The 19,661-nt window shown below is 44.7% G+C and overlaps 1 protein-coding gene across 1 annotated transcript in view; it reads left to right on the plus strand.

The window, feature by feature from the left end:
- The window catches only part of B3glct (beta 3-glucosyltransferase), an 84,047-nt gene extending 64,436 nt beyond the window's left edge, over positions 1-19,611 (plus strand). Inside the window, exons 11-15 of the mRNA XM_028779760.1 lie at positions 3,817-3,930; positions 4,778-4,877; positions 8,577-8,696; positions 12,007-12,151; positions 16,626-19,611. Coding sequence (XP_028635593.1) covers positions 3,817-3,930; positions 4,778-4,877; positions 8,577-8,696; positions 12,007-12,151; positions 16,626-16,793 — 647 coding nt within the window. The 3' untranslated portion in view covers positions 16,794-19,611. The remainder of the gene's footprint in view (positions 1-3,816; positions 3,931-4,777; positions 4,878-8,576; positions 8,697-12,006; positions 12,152-16,625) is intronic.
- Positions 19,612-19,661: the final 50 nt, after the last annotated feature.

A 19,661-nucleotide genomic window follows, 5' to 3' on the forward strand; every position in this document is an offset into this window, starting at 1 on the left:
AGATAATAAAATAGCTTGTTAAAAAAGCCTAATCCAAACACCAGTTGGCCCAAGAAAACTGATCAGTTATCCTATTAGTGGCTGACAGTACCATGTGCCTGACATTGTGTGTGTGTGTGTGTGTAAACAACCAATCTAATCATAACTGGACCATTCCTCATGCTATGGCAGTACTGTGATCCCCTTGATTTTGTAGAGAGTGCTGGGGAGAACAGTACCCAGCAGACCCACATTCCATGGCCTCTTGTTAACTGAAATGTGGGGAGCCTTGCTACAATCACCGAATGTTATCAGGGTAATCAGGGTCACCTCTTGGGATTCTTAGTCTCATTAAAAAAAAAAAAAACCATTAAGAACAGACTTAAATAGAAACTTCAAGGCAACTTAATTAGAGTTTAAAAGAAACACTCTGAAGCAGGGAAACCATAAGTCTTGACAGCTGCCCAGATGTGGGACATGGCCCACATGAAGGAGTCCATGGGTTTGAGTTAAGCAGGCATGGAGACACAGGGCTTTAAGAAAAGCCGGAGACATCCAGAGTCCCAGAGAAAGCATACTTGGGCTCCGGCCAGCATCTGGAAAAAGGAGAACAGTAAGTAGGTAAGGATAAGTCACTTTTCTGAGGATGGACACACCCAGCAGAAACTTCTAGGGAGGCACGGGGGATGGGGGGGGGCAGGAATTCTGGGAAAGATTGAACCTGCTTTCCTGAGAGTTGGTCTGTACCTGTCCAATCAGAGGAGGCAATGGCATGTCTCCACTCAGAGATAGATCCATGATTTACTTATTTATTTTAGGCGTAGAGGCATTTGTTTGTGGACCGAGCACATGCCCTGTGCCTGTGGAGGTCAGAAGAGGGCATCAGGTCCCCTGAAACTGGAGTTAGGATGATGTAAGCCGCTGTGTGGGTGCTGGGAGCTGAACACAGGCAAGAACAACCAGAGTTATAACACCCCCCTACCCCCACCCCGGGCCTTCTCTCCTGCCTCAGGTACGCTCCATTCTTTTGGTCAGGAGGTAGTAGCTTTCCCTTAGGGAGCCTCCGGTGCTACTCCATTGAGCCAGGAGGCCGGACTGGGGCTCTATACTTGGCTATATTTCAGACCTCAGTTGATAAATTGTCTTCGCTTTTTATGTTGATGCCTGACCATGCTCAAGGTCAGTTGGAAGTTGGACAGGAGCTGCACAGGTAGATTTTTCCTTTTCAGAAGCAACAAGGAAGGATAGCAAGGAGCTGTGTGAGACCCGCAACACACACTGGGTGGGGCCTAGGCAGATGGAATTACTGTCTGAACAGAATTCACAGATTGGGACTGGTGTTCCTTTTTTCCTGTTCTCTGGGGTAGAAGACCTTGAAGGAACAAAGGCCAAATTGCAGTGAAGGGGAAGAAAAATAAAACAAACAAGAAAGTATATTTTTTAAAAACTGAGAGTGGGCCTTACTGTTACCTGGTTCATGACCTCCCATCACCTCTGTGGAAGAAGACAGAATGTCAAGGGTTAATGCATGCGGAATTCATATTTTATGTCACCACAATGGATTGATAACAAGACCGAGTTTGAATAGCTTAAACTTTTTTACTTGTATCCCTAACCACGAAAGAGCAACGCTGCTACCGAATTTGCCTGGATTCCGACAGAAACAGATTAGAAAATTCTCAGAACGTAGCGAAAAGAATTTAATTTTTTTTATAGGCTCCAGGAAGTAATATATGTTGACACCATTTGAAACATGTGAGTAGGAAAAAGACCCCTGATTTTTAATATGCATCTCAGTGACTTCCTCTCGGGTCCCAGGGTCGCCACTGTGCCACGTGAGCTGTCAGAAACCCTTAAGTGTGTTCTTTTTGTTGCTCTGTGGCGCCTCTGCGTGTCTCACATTCCTAGGGCGGGCAGCTTTCGTCCATCGCATTAGATAGGATGTGATGCTCTTCTATGGGCCCCCTCTAATTAAGAAGATTAAGTGAGACTTCCTCAGCCATTAGTTCTTTTCATAGCTTCATCTGGCCCTTAAAACAAACAATACTCTTGCTTCCAGATTAAAAAAAAAAAAAGACAAAAATCTATTAGCTGTCTTTACTGCTGTGATTGTGTCCGGGGAGGCAATTAGACTATGTTGTAGCTGCCATCTCTGATGAAGGAGGCTGAGGTACAGCGACAACCCAACTTGCTTCTGGTCACACTAGTCAGATGAGGTGATTAATTGACTGAGGGAGCCACGTGCTGCCCTCGCTGGCTGTTGAATGGCCGAACGTGTCACGTGCTGCCCTAGCTGGCTGTTGAATGGCTGAACGTGTCACGTGCTGCCCTCGCTGGCTGTTGAATGGCCGAACGTGTCACGTGCTGCCCTAGCTGGCTGTTGAATGGCTGAACGTGTCACGTGCTGCCCTCGCTGGCTGTTGAATGGCTGAACGTGTCACGTGCTGCCCTCGCTGGCTGTTGAATGGCTGAACGTGTCACATGCTGCCCTAGCTGGCTGTTGAATGGCTGAACGTGTCCCAGATGCTGTTTTTGATCAGACAGGAGGGATACCTTGCAAGCTTAGGGCCACTTAGCAAAAGATGAGGAACTGGCACACGCGTGCGTCCCTAACACTCTTGGGGGAACACAAACACCAGTCAGCTGCCCTTTTTTGGTCTCTGACCAGAGCCTGGAGAAAAAGGTCCATTTGCCAGCTGATAATAGCAAATTCCTCAGAATCCAAATGATCCTTCACTCTTGACTTCATGGCCCGTTCACATCTGATGGACTGAACATTCATAAATTGTTCAGATGTCCCTTGTAACAGGGGACAGGTTTGCAGGTGAACTCTCAGGGGTAAAAATGGGTTATCCTGCTGTCTCTTACAGTGAGGGGGGTCTCACTGACTCTAGAAAGCTCTAAGAAGACTTATGTTACCTGTGCAGCTGGGAGCTCTTCTATTTGAATAATAATCTTTAAAGAATAAACTTTTACTTCACTCCAATTTAAAATGTCTCGGTGGGACGGACAGAGAGAAGGACTCGCTATGGTTTTTCTCCATGATGGAAAGTTTGGGTGTGCAGTGTGCCCCATTGGCCCATATGTTTGAACGTGTGGCCTGACTGAATAGCTTGTGTTCCAGGTTCAGTGATAGGCCTTGCCTAAAAAAAAAAAAGCAGAGAGATAGGTGACAGTCCCCCAAGTTCTCCTCTTGCCTCTGCTGACACGTGTACACGTGTACACACTCACGCACGTGCATGCACACACATACACACAGAATACATTTTAAGTGTATTTAACTTTATGTGTATGAGTGGTTTGCCTGCATGTAGTATATGTACCACATGTACACCCAGTGCCCGAGGAGGCCAAAAGGAGGCATCAGATCCCCTGTAAGTAGAGCTGCAGATAGTTCTGAGTCACCATGTGGGTGCTGGGACTTGAACTTGGGGCCTCTCTATAAGAGCAGCCAGTGTCCTTAATCACCAAGCCATCTCTCCAGCTTCAGATAATCTCTTTAGAGTCTATTTAGGGGAGAGTTAAATGAACTAACCTTTGGGAAGAAGAGACTTGAGTCACAGTTTGTCTAAACAAAGCAGTGTTATCTGACCAACGCCTTGTTACACGGAGGGGAAGCGGGATGTGCACACCAGGAGCCTCGGACAGTAGCCCTTCAACTAGAGTGCTCAGGCCTCTGCTCACCAGAAGGGGGCACTGGCGCTCCCGCGGGTGCAAGCACCTAGGCTTGGGGCACTGAGAAAGAATGTTGCTTCTCTGTGGGGTCAGGCTGCTGATTTGAAATTTTGTTTCTTTCTTTGCCCACGGCTATGATCGTCCCTTCTGTTGTGTGTTCAGTACCCATTGTAAAGAAGACATGGGCGGCACAGGCCAGCCTTATCGAATACTACAGTGACTATGCAGAAACCGCCATCCCTACCGTGGATTTGGGAATTCCCAATACGGACAGGGGTGAGTCCTTAATTCTCCCTTGATTCAAAATCCCCATACTGTAAATGCACGAGTCAGGATAAACTGAAATCTAAATAGTAAGATTTCTTATTTTAGCTTTCTTTTTTCTTTCTTCCTTTCTTTCCCTCTTCTTCCATTGAGCATCTTTACCTGTAGATAGATACTGGCTCTCACTTGGGACTTTGGGTTACACACCGATGCTCTGCAATTTAGGAGGGATGGGCTCCACCCCAGTACGCACAGGTATGAGATAGTTGACCGGCAGGGCTTTCCAGCTCCACACAGTTCCTCCTGGCTGGAATGGGAGGCACCAAGTTACTTTGTCAGCTTCTCACAACAAAGTTTGCATCTTCCAAGTCTGTGGTACGGTTCATCTTTGAATCTCTCTGAGGGCCCGGCGCATTCTGCAGTGCTCCGATACACAGTAAGCAGTATTATAGGCGATACTATTCTGATTAGGATTTGCTGGGAGTCGATCAGGTTGTTTACTAGTGAAAAACATTTGCTTTCAAGAAAGCGTTTGTGTAGCCCAGGCTGGCCTTCAAGCCACTGTGCTGGCCTTGAGTTCTTGATCCTCTCACATCCGCCCCAATGCTGGGCCTATAGACATTGTCTTACTTACAGTTTCTATTACTGTGACAAAACACCATGGCCAAAAGCAACTTAGGAAGGAAAGGGCTTATTTCAGTTTCCTCAGGAGTTGTGGAAGGTTGGTTTCTAGAACCATTATTATTGTGCATGTCAACCTTCAGGCTCTTCTGCCACTTTAAGACTGAAAAAAAATTAAATAAATGCTATGTATTTTAGAGCAAATAATACATTGACAGTTTCTCCTCACCTTCCCTAGGTCATTGTGGAAAAACCTTTGCCATTTTGGAAAAATTTCTGAATCACAGCCACAACAAAATCGCATGGTTAGTCATTGTGGACGATGACACATTAATCAGGTAGGTTCCTTTTGTCTTGGGACTGACTGTGACAGCTATGTCTGCTTCTGGTGACAACAGAGTGGCAGGGATGGGGTGGTCCTAAGATACCAAACATCTGGCAGCACGAAGCAGGTCACCGCCCCGCTGACTGCCTTCTGGCTATGCCAAACCATTGCTTAGGAAGGACTGGCTGGAGCCTACACAGTTTGTGTTAAAGAGATGGGGCTGGGAGTCTCCAGAGACCAGGGCTGCTGTAGGACACAAATAGAAAACAGACAGACAAGCTGGGCAGTAGTGGTGCACACCTTAATCCCAGCATTCAGGAGGCAGAGGCAGGTGGATATATAAGTTCAAGGCAAGCCTGGTTTATCGAGTGAGTTCCAGGACAGCCAGGACTACACAGAGAAATCCTGTCTCAAACAACAAACAAACAACAACAAACAGACTTCCAAACCACAACCCTGGTATTAAGAAGTATTCAGAGCAGTAGATGTTTCTCCATGCTGCTGGAACAGATGCCACCAAAATGATCAGAGGGAATGACAGTGGACACTCTTTGGGGCTGGGCATGGTATCTGTTCCCACTGGGCAGACTGAGACACCATGACTCAGTGAGTGACATTGTCCAGAATTTGTAGTCTGACCATTAGTTACTGTGTGTGTGTGTGTGTGTGTGTGTGTGTGTGTGTGTGTGGTGTATTATTCTGTTTTAAAGTAATCAGAACTATTTCATGTTTTCAGAGGGGATGCCTGGAAGGTATACTATGTCTGAAATAATCTTATAGACATGAAAACTCTATTATCAGGGGTTTTAAAAACCTTTTGAACAGGGTTAACAGCAAATCAGACATTGCAGAAGAAACGTTTGGGAATTCAAAGATAAGGTAATAGTTACTGGCCAAAGAATAACACACGATCAGGACAGGAGGTGCTGTAACTGACATTATTACATCAATTCATCAAAATTAGAGTTAGTAGCCCACTTAAATATATTGTTTTAGTGTTTTGATTTCAAGTTATTATAATTGAGGCTACCATATATTTTTTAAAGATTTCTTTATCTTACTTTATATATTTTGCCTGTATCTATGTATGTGGACCGTATGGGTGCAGTGCTCATGAAGACCAGAAGGGGGCATCAGATCTGGACCTGGAGTTAGAGATGTTCATGAGCTGCTGTATGGGTGCTGAGAGCTGAACCCTGGTCCTCTGTAAGAGCAGCCAGCGCTCTTAGCTGCTGAGAAGTCTCAGTGTAGACATCTTGCTTTCCTTTCTCTTGGTTAAATATGTAGGAGCAGAATGGCTGATGAGAAACCTACTGTGTCAGTGTTAAATTTCCTGAAGCTGAGGACTTTTCTGCCCTTAGGAGTGGTTGGAGAAGGATATAGTGTATGCACTTTTAGGAGAATTAGTGAGTGTTTTTTCAGGAGGGTGAGAAAAAATCCATATTATGCATCTATGTTTTTTATATACACGGGAGAGAGCCTGGGAGTGAGGCTCTAGAGTAAATGGGAAAAATTGGTGAATCTGGGGAAAGGGCAGCTGGACTTTCATCCTGTGTTTGTAACTTTTCTATAATTATAAAATACAACACCATAATAGGCCAGGATACAGCATCCCCTGGCCTTGAAAGGTTGGTGTTCTGCTGGTGAAGTCTGCCAGCACTCTCAAGCTGTACACACCCAGCTCGGGCGGTCCTCGTTAGAGAGCACGGACGTGCTTTTTTTCCCAACATGCCTGAGACTCAGAAGTGCCTGAAATGGGAACAGATTGTTAAGTGAAATGCTTTTCCTGGGCCAAATCCCCTTAGATGGAGTTGAAATCTATCCGACTCACCCACATTCCTACTCTTTAGTGAATGTGAAGTGGGTGATAATTATCAGACTCCATTTGCGGTCCCTGAGCCTCTCAACAGTATGTTGAAAATGAGACTCATCCGCGGTATAAGAAGCCCAGAGGAACCTTAAATTACTTTAACCTTAAAATACTGAATGTTGTAGGTGGAATTGACAATTTCACAATATGTAGGAAGAAGAGAAAAACAATTCTCTCTCCATTTCTTTTAATTTTAAGATTTAAAAATATTTTAAGCCTATGAGTGTTTTGCCTGCATGTATGTATGTGCACCACATGCATGCAGTGCCTGGAGAGGCCAGAAGAGGGCGCTGAATCCTCTGGAACTGGCATTAGAGATGGTTGTGAGTGCCTTTTGGGTACTGGAAATTGAACCAGCTAGTGCTCTGTGCTCCTCCACCTCTAGACCCGCTTTGGTTTTTTTTTTGTTTGATTGTTTGTTTGTTCGTTTTTGATTTTTTTAAGCTTAAGAAGTAGACTTGTTTTGCCCTAGAAAGTATGGGGGATTTTGGTTTTTCCACACCGAACTTCAGTTTCCTTAGATCTTCGAGCATGGCCCCTCCATCAGCCAGTGCAGCCATTCTCTCCGGGCAGATGAATTCCTCAGACTGCTCCTTGAAGACAGATTCCAAATTAGGTCCTTAGAATGTTTAGCCTCCATGCCAACAACAGCAGAACGTGGTGGCGGAGGGATCATGTTTTATGCTCACTCGGAAACTGCCAGCCTCGGCAAAGGCCTTGGCCTCCAGACATTCTAAACCTATTTACAGTCTTAAAACTTGTAACAGGCTGTAAACTTGTGAGACTCTGGAGCACGCGTGTGTGTGTGTGTGTGTGTGTGTGTGTGTGTGTGTGGCTGCTTTTCTCTTGTCCTTATACAGTAAAGCTGCTCCCCGCAGCTCCCAGCTTCACTCTTTTGTTAGGTAGGGGCCAGGAAAGCTGGATCCTTCTGGTATGCTTGCAGGTTTCTTCCGTGTCACGTCCACTCTCCCCAAGCTGGGGACAGTGAGTGTCTGGGACACCTGCTGCTCCCCGTCCCTTTGCAGCACTGTGTTCTGCTCAGAGCCCATGATGCCCACCCATGAGCTCACTAGTGTCAGAAGCGTCTCGAAGCTTAGTCCATTAAGATTTTAACACAAAGTTATGGGTCATTAAAAAATTATTTGAAGGATCACTGGTCAGTGTTAAAAGGGAAAGTTAAGGCTTGATGGTGGGTGTCCTGGAAATCTCCACTGCCTCTGTAAGGCATCTAAGTGTTATCTTGGGTTTTTTTTTCTCTTCTCCCATCCCCCTTCTCAGTACCCAACCTTTCTCTATCTGTCTCTCTTTCTCTCTCTCCTGCTCCCTCCCTCCCCCCTCCCCCTCTGTCTCTCCCCTATTCCTCCTCCCTCCCTAGATATGGCTGGCCTTACTCTGAGGATTTGTGGGGACACCTTTCTGGATTAGGTCTCTTCCCACCTGCTAGTCCCACCCTGACAAAAGAACACCCCCTCCCCCCCAGGCCACTTAGCCTTCGGAAGCTCTTTTGTGTCTAATAAATGTTAAAACAACCCTAGTCTATTTGAGGAGAGGTGAGGTTTGAGCAACGCTTACTTTGGGAACAGCTTAGTAGACAGACTTACAGCAATCTGGCCACCTTCAGTCACTCACCTGCCACCTGCTGTCCCCAGAGAGGCCCATGGGCCAGGCAGGGCTGAGTTCCAACTGAATGAAGGACACCTCTGACTCCTCCCTTCTAATGTAATGTGTTCATATTTTGAGGGTTTTTTTTTAAATCCATTTATTCTACACTTGAATTTCACCTCTAAATACTTTGTTCGGAAGGCTCATCAGAACTAAATAAGCCTCCTCTTTGTGTTTCAGCATCTCCAGGCTCCGACGCTTGCTTAGCTGCTATGACTCCAGCGACCCGGTTTTTCTGGGTGAACGGTATGGCTATGGCCTGGGTACAGGTGGCTACAGCTACATCACAGGAGGAGGCGGGTGAGTAAGCGAGCAGAGTGGCTTATAGACGAAGCCATCTCTTATCTTTTCTGTATCCCTATTTATCCCTTAAGGGTTATGAGTCCAGGGACCCCTGCAGGTGCTCAAGGCCTTTGGATAAAATGTAATAAGGGCGTGCATCTGTGCCTAAGCTCCTGCAAACCTTAAATCCCTTCCCGATCGCTTCTCATACATATTGCAACATAAATGCTATGGAATGTCCCCTTCTACAATGAGGATCTGATGGTGTAGCCTCAGCTGGCCTGGAGCTCCTCCTCCCCCTGCCTCAGAGTGACACTGGCATCGGGAGGGTGTGCCACCATGCCTAGCTGGAAATAGTTTTTATAGTGTGTCACTTCCCGGGATGATGGAAAGAATACAAACAGTAAATATTTTTCACCTGTGGTCAGTTGAGTCCAGAAAGAACTACCTGTACTTTGAAAGATTTTTCTTTCTGCACAGGCAGAAATGATCTGGGTTCTGAGGTCTGTCTGTTCCGGCACATGGATTCTCTTTAGGCTGTGGTTGCTTCTATTACAGAAAAGTAAACATTACATTTTGGAAACGTGAACAGAACTCGTTGTAAAGATTATTTTATTCTTTGAAGAAATAATACAAAATTTAGGTCAAAGTACATGGTGATGGAAGAAAATGCTTATGGATTTCAATTTCAGAAAAAAAGTCATTAAAATTTTAAATTATCTGGTGCTCAATAAATCATGTTTGATGAAAGAAGAGTATAGAATCTTAGATTAGGCAATTAAGTAATGTTTGTATAGGATTTATAGGTTTTTAAATAATAGTTAAAAATCATTCATTTTAAATGAAGCACCTGCCTGAACTCTATGGGGAAAGATTTTAATTTGATTTTTTATGGGTAAATCAATCGAGCAGTTAATCTCCTCTGTTATTGCTGCAGCCTTTACTAGTGGGTGTTGAGGCAGGTATTAACTGGATATCAGCCATCGACAGTTATGGTCACTGTGTGCCAAGCAGTGTTATATATAGTTTATAAGCTTTTGAAGGGTTAGGGTCTTTTATTCCTATTTTATGAAACCTTGGTTTGGAATGGCTCTGTCTTAGTCTGTTTTGCCTGTCATGATAACAAAATGCTTGAGCCTGGGTAATTTTTAACACGAAGAGGTTTCTTTAGCTGAGAGTTTTAGATGTCCGAAAACATGGCCCTGACTTGTGCTCAGCCCTGGTGGCAGCCTTCTGGTGACATCCCAGGAGGATGACATCAAGGCAGAAGTGCCGGCATGAAGGAGAGAGAATCCAGGCTAACACAGAAAACAGGAGTGGGTGAGGGACAGCCTTTTCCTTTCTACTAACCTGGTAGCCAGCAGAAAGGAAGCTCCCTGACCAGTACTAACTTGCTTCCTCCATGTCCCGTGATATCCTGGTTCATAAGGCCCCTGGTGACTTTGGCATGTGCCCTTCAGTCCTTCAGGCCTCATCTGTCTGAGTTCTCATTCTAATGAATCCATGCTGAACTTGTTGCAATTTCCCAGAAACACACTGTTTCTTCTTTTAAGCATTGTTCCCCTTTCCAGCTTCTTGTGTCTCCAGTTATCCCTGTAGACTTGTGGTAGGTGGCTGTCATTACTAGGCCTGCTGGCCAGCAGTCCCATGCAGCCTCTGCAGTCGAGGTTGGATGCTTTTTAAATGTGCTTTCTTGCACAGTACTTTACGCAACCCGTTACCGTCTAATTGCCTATTTACTTTGCTGCTTCCCGCAAGTTATGAATTATTTGTAGACAGCACCTGTGTCCTGTTTCTCATCACGAACCCACTTTGTAGCTAAGGGACTCATTGCTTTTCAAGGTATAGAGAGAGCATGTCATTAAAAAAAAATACCTGAGCACTGGTGTTTAATTTCCATGTAGCCGACTTGAGTCACGCAAGGTTGGGTTTTTAGAAGTTCCTTCACTAAGATGCAGAAGTGATCTTCATGAGCTGACTCCTTCAGGAGGCCTTTGATAAAAGGTACAAAAAAGATTGTGTTCTTTGTCCAGGGAGTTTCCAATGATTTGGCTTAAGAGTCAAGATTTTTTGTTGTTGTTGTTGTTTTTATACATCGGGTTAGGGGCTGGAGAGGTGGCTCGGTGGTAAAGAACACTGGCTGCTCTTCCAGAGGACACAGTTTAATTCCCACTGCTGCTGCAGAGTCTGGATGCTCAGATACTCCAGTCAAGGCACACCCAGGGACAGCAGGATATAAGAATGTGTGTCTGGCCTTGCCCCTCCCTCTGCTGCACAGACCAGCAGGGTCAGTAGCAAACAGTCCTCCCCTCAGACTTGGGCCCTGTTGTCATGTGGATCCAGAACCCAGCTGTCAAGGGAAGCCAAAAAGGTTGTATGAAAGAAATGTTGCTATCTGTGATGCTAGAGGGAGCATAGAAAGACCAGAGTGGGCTGAGACTGCACCAGGAAGTATCACACACCAGGTCAAACGGTGTCATAGTGTTGAAGATGGGTTATGAGCCAGACTGTGGTATCCCATGTTTTTGATCCCAGCACTTGGGAGGCAGAGGCAGGAGGATCTCTGAGTTTGAGGCCAGCCTGGTCTACAGACTGAGTTCCAAGATAGCCAGGGCTACACAGAGAAACCCTGCCTTAAATGAAACAAACCAGAAGAAGACAGGTCCCTGTCTTCCCACCCCTGCATTATTTTCTGTTGCCGTGATTAAACATGACACATGCTTTAACCATGACGCAAAGTAAATTTGGGAGAAAAGGGTTTATTTCATCTGATACCTTGCAGTCCATCATGAAGGCAAGTCAGGGCAAGAGACAAAGCAGAGACCATGGAGAAGTGCCGTTTACTGGCTTGTTCCCCATGCCTGCCTTCTTATACAGCCCAGGCCTACATGTCCAGGGGTGTTACTACCCACAGTGGAACAGACCTTCCCATATCAGCTATTAATCAGGAAAATGGCCCATAGACTTGCCTCTGGGCCAAGCTAACAGAGGCATTTTCTCAAGTGAGATCCCCCTTTCCTGAAGATTCTGGTGTCTTTCCCGATGATTCTAGTGTGTGTCAAGTTGACAAAAACTAACACAGTAACGTTAGAAAGACAGCATCACATAGTGTTTGTTTACAGGAGTTACATATAAAAGTGTCTACTAGGGAGGTAAACATCTCTTAAGGTGACTTTGCTTTCACAGCATACAAAACTGCCCTCTCCAATTGTCAGTGGAAGTGTTCCCGTCAGTACTGTTCTCCGGAGTTCAGCCTCTAAACACAAGTTCTCCATTAGATTAAACAGGCTCTATGGCTCTAATCCCTGGTTCTGTCTGCTTCTGCCAGCATGGTCTTCAGCAGGGAAGCCATCCGGAGACTTCTCGTGAGCAACTGCCGATGTTACAGCAATGATGCTCCGGACGACATGGTCTTGGGCATGTGCTTCAGTGGCTTGGGAATCCCCGTGACACACAGCCCCCTCTTCCATCAGGTGAGAAACATTTCTCTTCCTGTCTCAGGTGGGGAGTTCTCCTCACTCAGAGAGTCTGTTTCTTTCTCCTCTCATATTTTGGAAATCTTAAGGAAGATGTTGACAGGTTCCATGGGGAATATTGTTTATTTATTTATTTTTACATGTGTGAGTATTTTGTCTGCTTGTATGTATATGTATCACAGGCATACCTGGTGCCCACAGAGGTCAGAAAACTGAAGTAATGGGTGATTGTGAGCTGCCATGTGGGTACTGGGAACTGAACCTGGGTCCTCTGGAAGAGCAGCCAGTGCTCTTAACTGCTGAGCAATCTCTCCAGCCTTTCCTTCTGAACTTCCTCCCTCCTTTCCTTCCTTTCTTTGTTTCTTTCTCAATAAGTAGCAAATCCTAGCAATATAGAAAACTGAGCATGGCAGAATCTCTCTAAAGAAAAACAACTTGAACAAAGCAAAGAACATATAAGCATTGGCAATAAAGGCAGAACTCACGCCTGTGTCCAGGAATGTGTGGGGAGGGGGGCTAAGAATAGAGCTTTTCTGAGAGGAATCTCATGGGAGTCCTTACTTGTGGCCCCTGCTGGAAGGCACATATGCATCCAGGCCTCGAGATGCCTTTCCCTTTTAAGCCTGTGTCTCACGCTATCTTTACGATAGCTCAGAAAGTGAATTACTCTCTGTTCCTGCCTCTCAGCCTAGATGTCTCCATGTTTTACTCACAGAAAAAATAATGCAAGCTGCTTGTGTATAAGGGAAGTAACTTAGGAAGATTAATTAGATTTGTCTATAGCAGCTCCTTCCTCCTAGGAAGACAGAAAGATAATGTAATCCCGGAGTGAACATCTTTTGAAGATAACTCGGAAACAATTATTTTCAGAGTTATGTGCTGTTCCTCGTGTTTTAAAAACTCTTGATATCTCTGATGCACACAGTAAATCTGAACCCTCGGGATGCCACAGAGGGTTTAGAGTCTGCGCCCCCACCCTACCCTGCCGTGGCCGCTCTCTTTAGCATCTTTTAGAGTGTGAGCAGATTCAAAGAGGATTTGACATTTGTCATGTCTCAACCCAGATCTCTCTGCTGTTTGTGCTGAGAGAATCTGAGACAGGGTACCCATGCCTCAGATGCCCAATATGTAACAGATAGAGGGGGACTCAGAGCAACCTCAGAGGCCGCACTGTTTCTGTCAGGCTAGGTAACTATAAAGTCATAGGCCTCGATCACCCGTTCTAAAATCATATTTCACTAATGGATATGGTAACATGCAATGCTCAGTGAACTCTCTGCATAAAATATAGATATTAAACCCAACAAGAATTTGTAAAGATAAATAATGGTTCTGGGACTCTGGACATCAAATAAAACCTAACGATAAACTTAGAAGCATTAATTTCCAAAAATCTCCCTGCTATGTATACCTTTTGAATATGAATAATGGAACACAAGTCCTTCATGTCCAGAATGTCTGCCATCCTACCTGTTCCCCGCCCTGTAGCTCAGTGACAGGGAACATCATTTTTACGTATGTGTGCCTCACTAGAATAAATAAAAGCTTTGTTCATAAGAGAGGACTTGGCGTGGGGAAGACGGGATGAAAGCATATCAGCCAGCATTGCTGTTAGTGTTGATATGGGGCAAACAAGAATAGGCCATGTCTTCACACATAGATCAGTGCCTCACCAGGCCATATCTGAGAAGCTTGTCAGAGGACCCAGGTTCGAGTCCCAGTGCCCACATGGTGGCTCACAATCATCTGAAACTCTAGTTGTAGGGATCCAGTGCTTTCTTCTGACCTCCATGTTTCCCACCTTGATGATGACTGACCCTCTGACCCTGTAAGCCAGCCCCCATTAAATGTTATCCTTATAAAAGTTGCCTTGGTCATAGTGTCTCTTGACAGCAATAAAACCATAAGACAGATACACGTACATGCATGCAGTAAAACACTCATTCACATAAAAGAGTCTAAAAACGTGTGTTACATATCATTTTAATAATTGGGATGATTTTAGTATTACAAGCTAAATAAGTTACAATATAAAGCAAATGGCTATAGAAATGTATAGGCAACTCAAGGACATTGATAGAAAGTGGACACTTCAATTAGTGCAAACATGTCATTTGAACACAAAATGACACAACCATGTCATTTCGGGGCATGTCTCATTCTGCCTGCGATTCATTTTCTGAGTTTCCGAGAATGAGAACGGTGGCAATAAATAACATTACACCCTTTGTGTTTTTCTTAGGTTTAGTCTTTTCGTTTGTATGGCGGGACTAGAATTAAACTGTTTTTCGCTACAGCGAATTCATGTTTTCTCTTTGAAAGCCTCACCTGGGTATGTTGGGGTGGTAGGCAGCCTGAGCCCTGAGAACACCTCGCCTCAGCTCCTGCACAGCCCACACCTGGCAGTTTCTCAGGAGAGACCTAGGAAATGAGTTTTCCTCCTTTTCTTTTTTTAATTTTTATTTTTTTCCCCAGAAGTTATATCACACACAGCTAACTTAAGTGAATCACGGAGGAAACCTTTTATGTTTATCACGGTGCTCAAACAGACTCGGGGACTCTAAGTGTGGAGCATTTGAGAAATTAATCCAGAGAAATTCAAGGGCAACGAGCATGGAGGTTGAGGGAAAGTAGTTGAAAATGCATCCCTTCCCACTTTAGGTTCCCGTAGTCACTATCAAATACTAAAGCGACCTGGTGGCAATACGGATCAATGTTTATCTTTCGCCGGTTGTTATGGTGGGCATTTTAAATCACAGCACTCAGGGAAGCAGAAGCAGGCAGATCTCAGAATCCAAGGCCATCCTGGTCTACATAGGAAGTTCCAGGCCAGCCTGGGCTATGTAGAGAGACTCTGTCTCAAAAATTGAAACAAACCAAAATGTTATTCTGAGATAATAATTTAAGATTCGCCTTTACGTATTGTGTTGGTGAGTAAGAGAAGTCCTGGTGAGCATGTGATCATGCTCAGATGCGACTTTGCTGCATGCCACCAGGCTGCGTGCTCTTTGAGGACAAGGGGAGCTTCCTAGATCTATTGTGTCCCCAGAGCCTGACATACACACGAAACATGAGAGAGTAAAGTAGGTTAGTGGTTCAGCGCTGCAGTGCTCCGTGCGCAGTGGTTCAGCGCCGCGGTGCTCCGTGCGCAGTGGTTCAGCGCCGCGATGCTCCGAGCACAGTGGTCCGTGCACAGAGCCCCGCTCTTTTCTTGGTGGGGGTTGGGAGGCTGTGTTCTCCCTCAGGTAAAGCAGAGAGATGAAGATGGCTCAGGAAGGAGGCAGAGGCAGCTGAGCCCAGGCCTAAACAGCACCTAATGCCAAAAGGCCTGCAGCATGGGGCTGAGAGGAGGGGGAGATGGCCTACATGGGGTCCCCCTCTTCACCAGAGCTTGCTATCTGAACCCACATGTAAACTACAGGCAAGAATTAAGGCCCCTAGCAACTGTTCAGAGCAACATATGGGCTCCAGGGTGAAGCTAGGTCCTCAGGCTTGGCACGGAGCACTTTTACCTGCTGAGGCAATCATTGTTTTTAATTGAAAATAGTTTTTTTTATTATACAGTATATTCTGAGTACAGTTCGCCTTGCCCAGTTCCTTCCAGGTCCTTTCTGCCTTCTCCTCTCCACACAACCCCACCCCTTTTTTTCTCTTATTAGAAAACAAACAGGGATGTAAAAACGAAAGAAACAAGATAAAATAAAGTAAATAAAATAAAATAAAGTAAAAACAAGCAAACCAAAATTGGATGGAGGGGGAACGAAATAAAAAGCACAAGAAACACATAATGATTCATACATTGGGACACACAGAGATCCCATAAAAAACACAAAATAGGGAACCATGTTTAAAAAAAAAAGCCCAGAGAAAGCTTTGAGATCAAAAAAAGTAAAACAAAACACACACACACACACACACACACACACACAGCTGTCTAAAAATAGCAATGAGTTCATTTCATGTTGGCCATCTACTGCTGAGCATGGAGCCTGCCTGCTCGAGGGTATGGTTTGCATATCCAGTGAGACTCCTTTGGAGAAAACTAGTTCTTCCATTTTGAGCAGTTATCAATTGGAGATAACTTCTGGGTTAGGGATAGGACCTTGTGCCCACTCTCAGCACTGGGACTCCATCCGGCTTAGACCTGTGCAGGCCCTGCGCATGCTCTGTGAGTTTATCTAAGTGTGTCAAGTCCTACTGGGTATGTTTCCGTGGTGTCTTCTATCCCCACAGGCTCTTAAAATCTTTCTACCCCCTTTCTGCAGAGCTCTTTGAGCCCCAAGGGAGAGAGGAGAGATTTGATGGAGATGTCACATTTGGGACTGGGTGTTCCAAGGTCCCTCTGAGTTGTCCAGTTGTGGGTCTCTGTATTTGTTCCCATCAGCAGGAGGAATGATTTGATCATTCTTAATCACCAGGAAACCATAACTCTGTTTGTTTTTGTTTTTGTTTTTGTTTTTGTTTTGCGCAGGCTCGGCCGGTAGATTACCCCAAGGACTACCTCTCCCATCAGATTCCAGTATCATTTCACAAACACTGGCACATTGACCCGGTAAAGGTGTATCTCACGTGGCTGGCACCTGGTGAGGAAGACCAAGCCACGCAGGAGACACAGAAGGAGCCAAGAGAAGAATTGTAGACCAGAGTCTGGGACACATGGACACAACAAGAGATTCACCCCATCTGTGGAGCTGTGATCCAGATGCTCGTGTATGCCATGTGAAATGGACACTCCCAGCCCTCACAGAAATGTATTTTTTGGATGGGGTAGACTCGTAAGGGAAACTGGGGAAAATCGCTTGTTTTGACTGATGTCGTAATTGTAAGACAGCAATTACTGTGCCTATTTTAGCCCACCACAGGCTGTGACACAACAGCTTTTGGACTGTCAGAGGAAATAAATGGCACCTGAAGTCCTTTTCTGTTTTTTTTTTTTTCATTGTAACAGGGACTCTAGTACAAGAACATGATTGGCTATCATTCCACATAAACATTGAGTCTTTTGACATGGATATTGCCAAAGGAATGAACTGTTAAACCAGTGGTTCTCAATCTGTGGGTCGCGACCCCTGGGAACAGCAGTGGTCACATGTCAGGTACCCTGCATATTAGTTATTTACATTGCGATTCATAAAATGTAGAAAAAAAATACAGTTATGAAGTAGCAGGGAAATAGTTTTATGGTTGTGGGTTACCACAACACGAACTGTATTAAAGGGTTGCTTCATTAGGAAGGTTGAGAACCACAGCTTTAAATGGTCCTGTTGTTGATTGGTTCCCAGGCACTCAGTAGGAATGAGGTACTGAGGCTGGTAAAACCTAAAACTCAATATGAATGCTCCTGAACAATACAATCACCGTTGCTCTTTTCCCTATTCAGCTGGTAGCACCCCAAAAACAGAGACTCAAGGCCGTCTGGTGAAGCCTCTGCTCCCTGCCAGTCTCCCCAGAGGCCTCTGGTGTAGAGGGACAGAGTGTCACCAGAAATTAGGTTGCTGGGCTCACGGGTCTCTTCTGTGTCAGCAGTGGGGATGGGAGTCTGGAGACGTGAGAGGCGTCTGGAGCTGGCCTGTTACTCTGCCTTTTCTCTGGGTGTTACATTGTAACTTGCTTCTGGCTCAGGCTAGACTGGCCTCCATCCTGGCAGCGACAGCACAGGCCCTCATGAGCGGACAGCATGGGTCTTGGCAATTTCCCTGGGTTTTTAAATAATGGAATCTGAACAGCGTGTTTTAAAGCAACCCTCATTTTCCAATCACACCTTTTATTATGTCATAATTTAATAATTCAGTATTAATATAAAAAAGAGTACTGTGTGCTAATGTTTAAAGTAAGATGATGATTTTGCTGATGGTTTTGTTATTTTAAGGTCTTTGTACATGCTTCATTAACCTTACTTATAAGGTTTCTAAACCCCTATAGCCTTTCAAGCCACACCATGGAAAATACCTGTGTGATTATTTTTTTTAACAATGTATATTCCTATGTAGCTTACTTTTGACTCATGTCCAAATTCATGCAATAATATTTGTCATCCTTCCCCAAATTAATAAGCACCAGAACTAGTGTGTGGCCTGCTACTTCTAGTCTCTGGTGGAATACAGTCGGTGAAAACTGATTTTGTGGTTCAGCCAGAAACTGGACTGATGACAGTCAAGTACATGAAAAGGACCATAATGGTTTCTGGGTGTCCTGCTGATGGTTCCAGCACCATTGCTGATGAAACTGTGGGTGTGGCCATTGCTATCACAATACTTGACCTTGCAGTGATACCCCCAGGGGACCTGGCTACTACCCCAGTAGAGTACAGGGAATTCCTCAGCCAACCCCCTCCACCTCTGCTCATGACTCTGTGTTACCAGCCAGAGAACAGAGGTAGTTTCATCTAAACATGAAGAATGAAGAACTGTTCAACCTTTCTTCTCCGTTAAGACCTGTGCCCTCTTTTCCTTCCAGGGTCCCTTGCTGGTATTTCTAGATATTTGTTTAAATATGTTTCCTTTTTGGAACTACAGGAGCCTCACCATGAATATAATGTCTTCAGCTCACTTCTGACTTTGCATTTTATCTATTGGTTGAGCCTTTATTGGGAGGGACGTGCAGGACAAGCACTGAGAAATTGGGAACACTGGCAGAGCAGTGAGACAATCAGTGTAAACTAAGCATCTTAGAAAAAAGCAAAGAGATTAAAAAACCCCACAGTTTATAAAGGTATTGTGTCTGATATATAGGAAATGACAGGCTCTATTTGAACACCAACTGAGAATTGATATCTTAAAAAAAAAACCAATAAAAACAAAAAACTTAATTTTGAGCCTGGATTTTTCAGGGTACATACCATCCTCTCTGCTGTTCTTTTCCCCTTTAAGTACGGATTTCTTTGCCAGTGGATATTTTTATCCTAAGGATTTACGTATGGAATTACCTGGTAGGTCATTTTTACTTTTAAGTCATTTCTCATGACCCAGCACATCGCCTGACTGTAGGAGTTTTACATCTTATAGCTAAATCAGAAGTCAAGACACAAAAATAACCTTTGTCAAAATGCTCGGGAACATAATCGCTCAGCAGCCTGAGTAACAAACGATGCTATGAAGGGCCGTGTAGATGCCCGTGTTCTCTGCGTGCCCTGATTGATCGACGACATTGAGTATGTCGCGTCCATCATAGTTATTGATGTGTATAGAGAGCCTCAGAGATCCGCTACCCAGTAAACATTTGTAAGAATATTTGTGGTGCCTCCGTTCGTAAACGTGTCATTGCTGTGGAAGAAAAATCAATCAATGTATCATTAAGTACACTGTAGCAGACTTACAAAGGAGCTTTGTTCCTGCCGTCTTTGAATGACAGGCCTGAAAAGGTGCTATTTATTATGTCCCCAAGCCTTCTAAACAAGTCACCTGCAAAATGGGTTCTCCTCCTTTCTATAGAATAAAATAAAGGCTTTGTTTCTGGTATGCTTTGGCCCCTGTTGTCTCTTTAAAGGCATGGATATTCCAAGCAGGGG

The sequence above is a fragment of the Grammomys surdaster genome, unplaced genomic scaffold (assembly GCF_004785775.1).
Source record: "Grammomys surdaster isolate TR1022 unplaced genomic scaffold, NIH_TR_1.0 362, whole genome shotgun sequence".
Lineage (NCBI taxonomy): Eukaryota > Metazoa > Chordata > Mammalia > Rodentia > Muridae > Grammomys > Grammomys surdaster.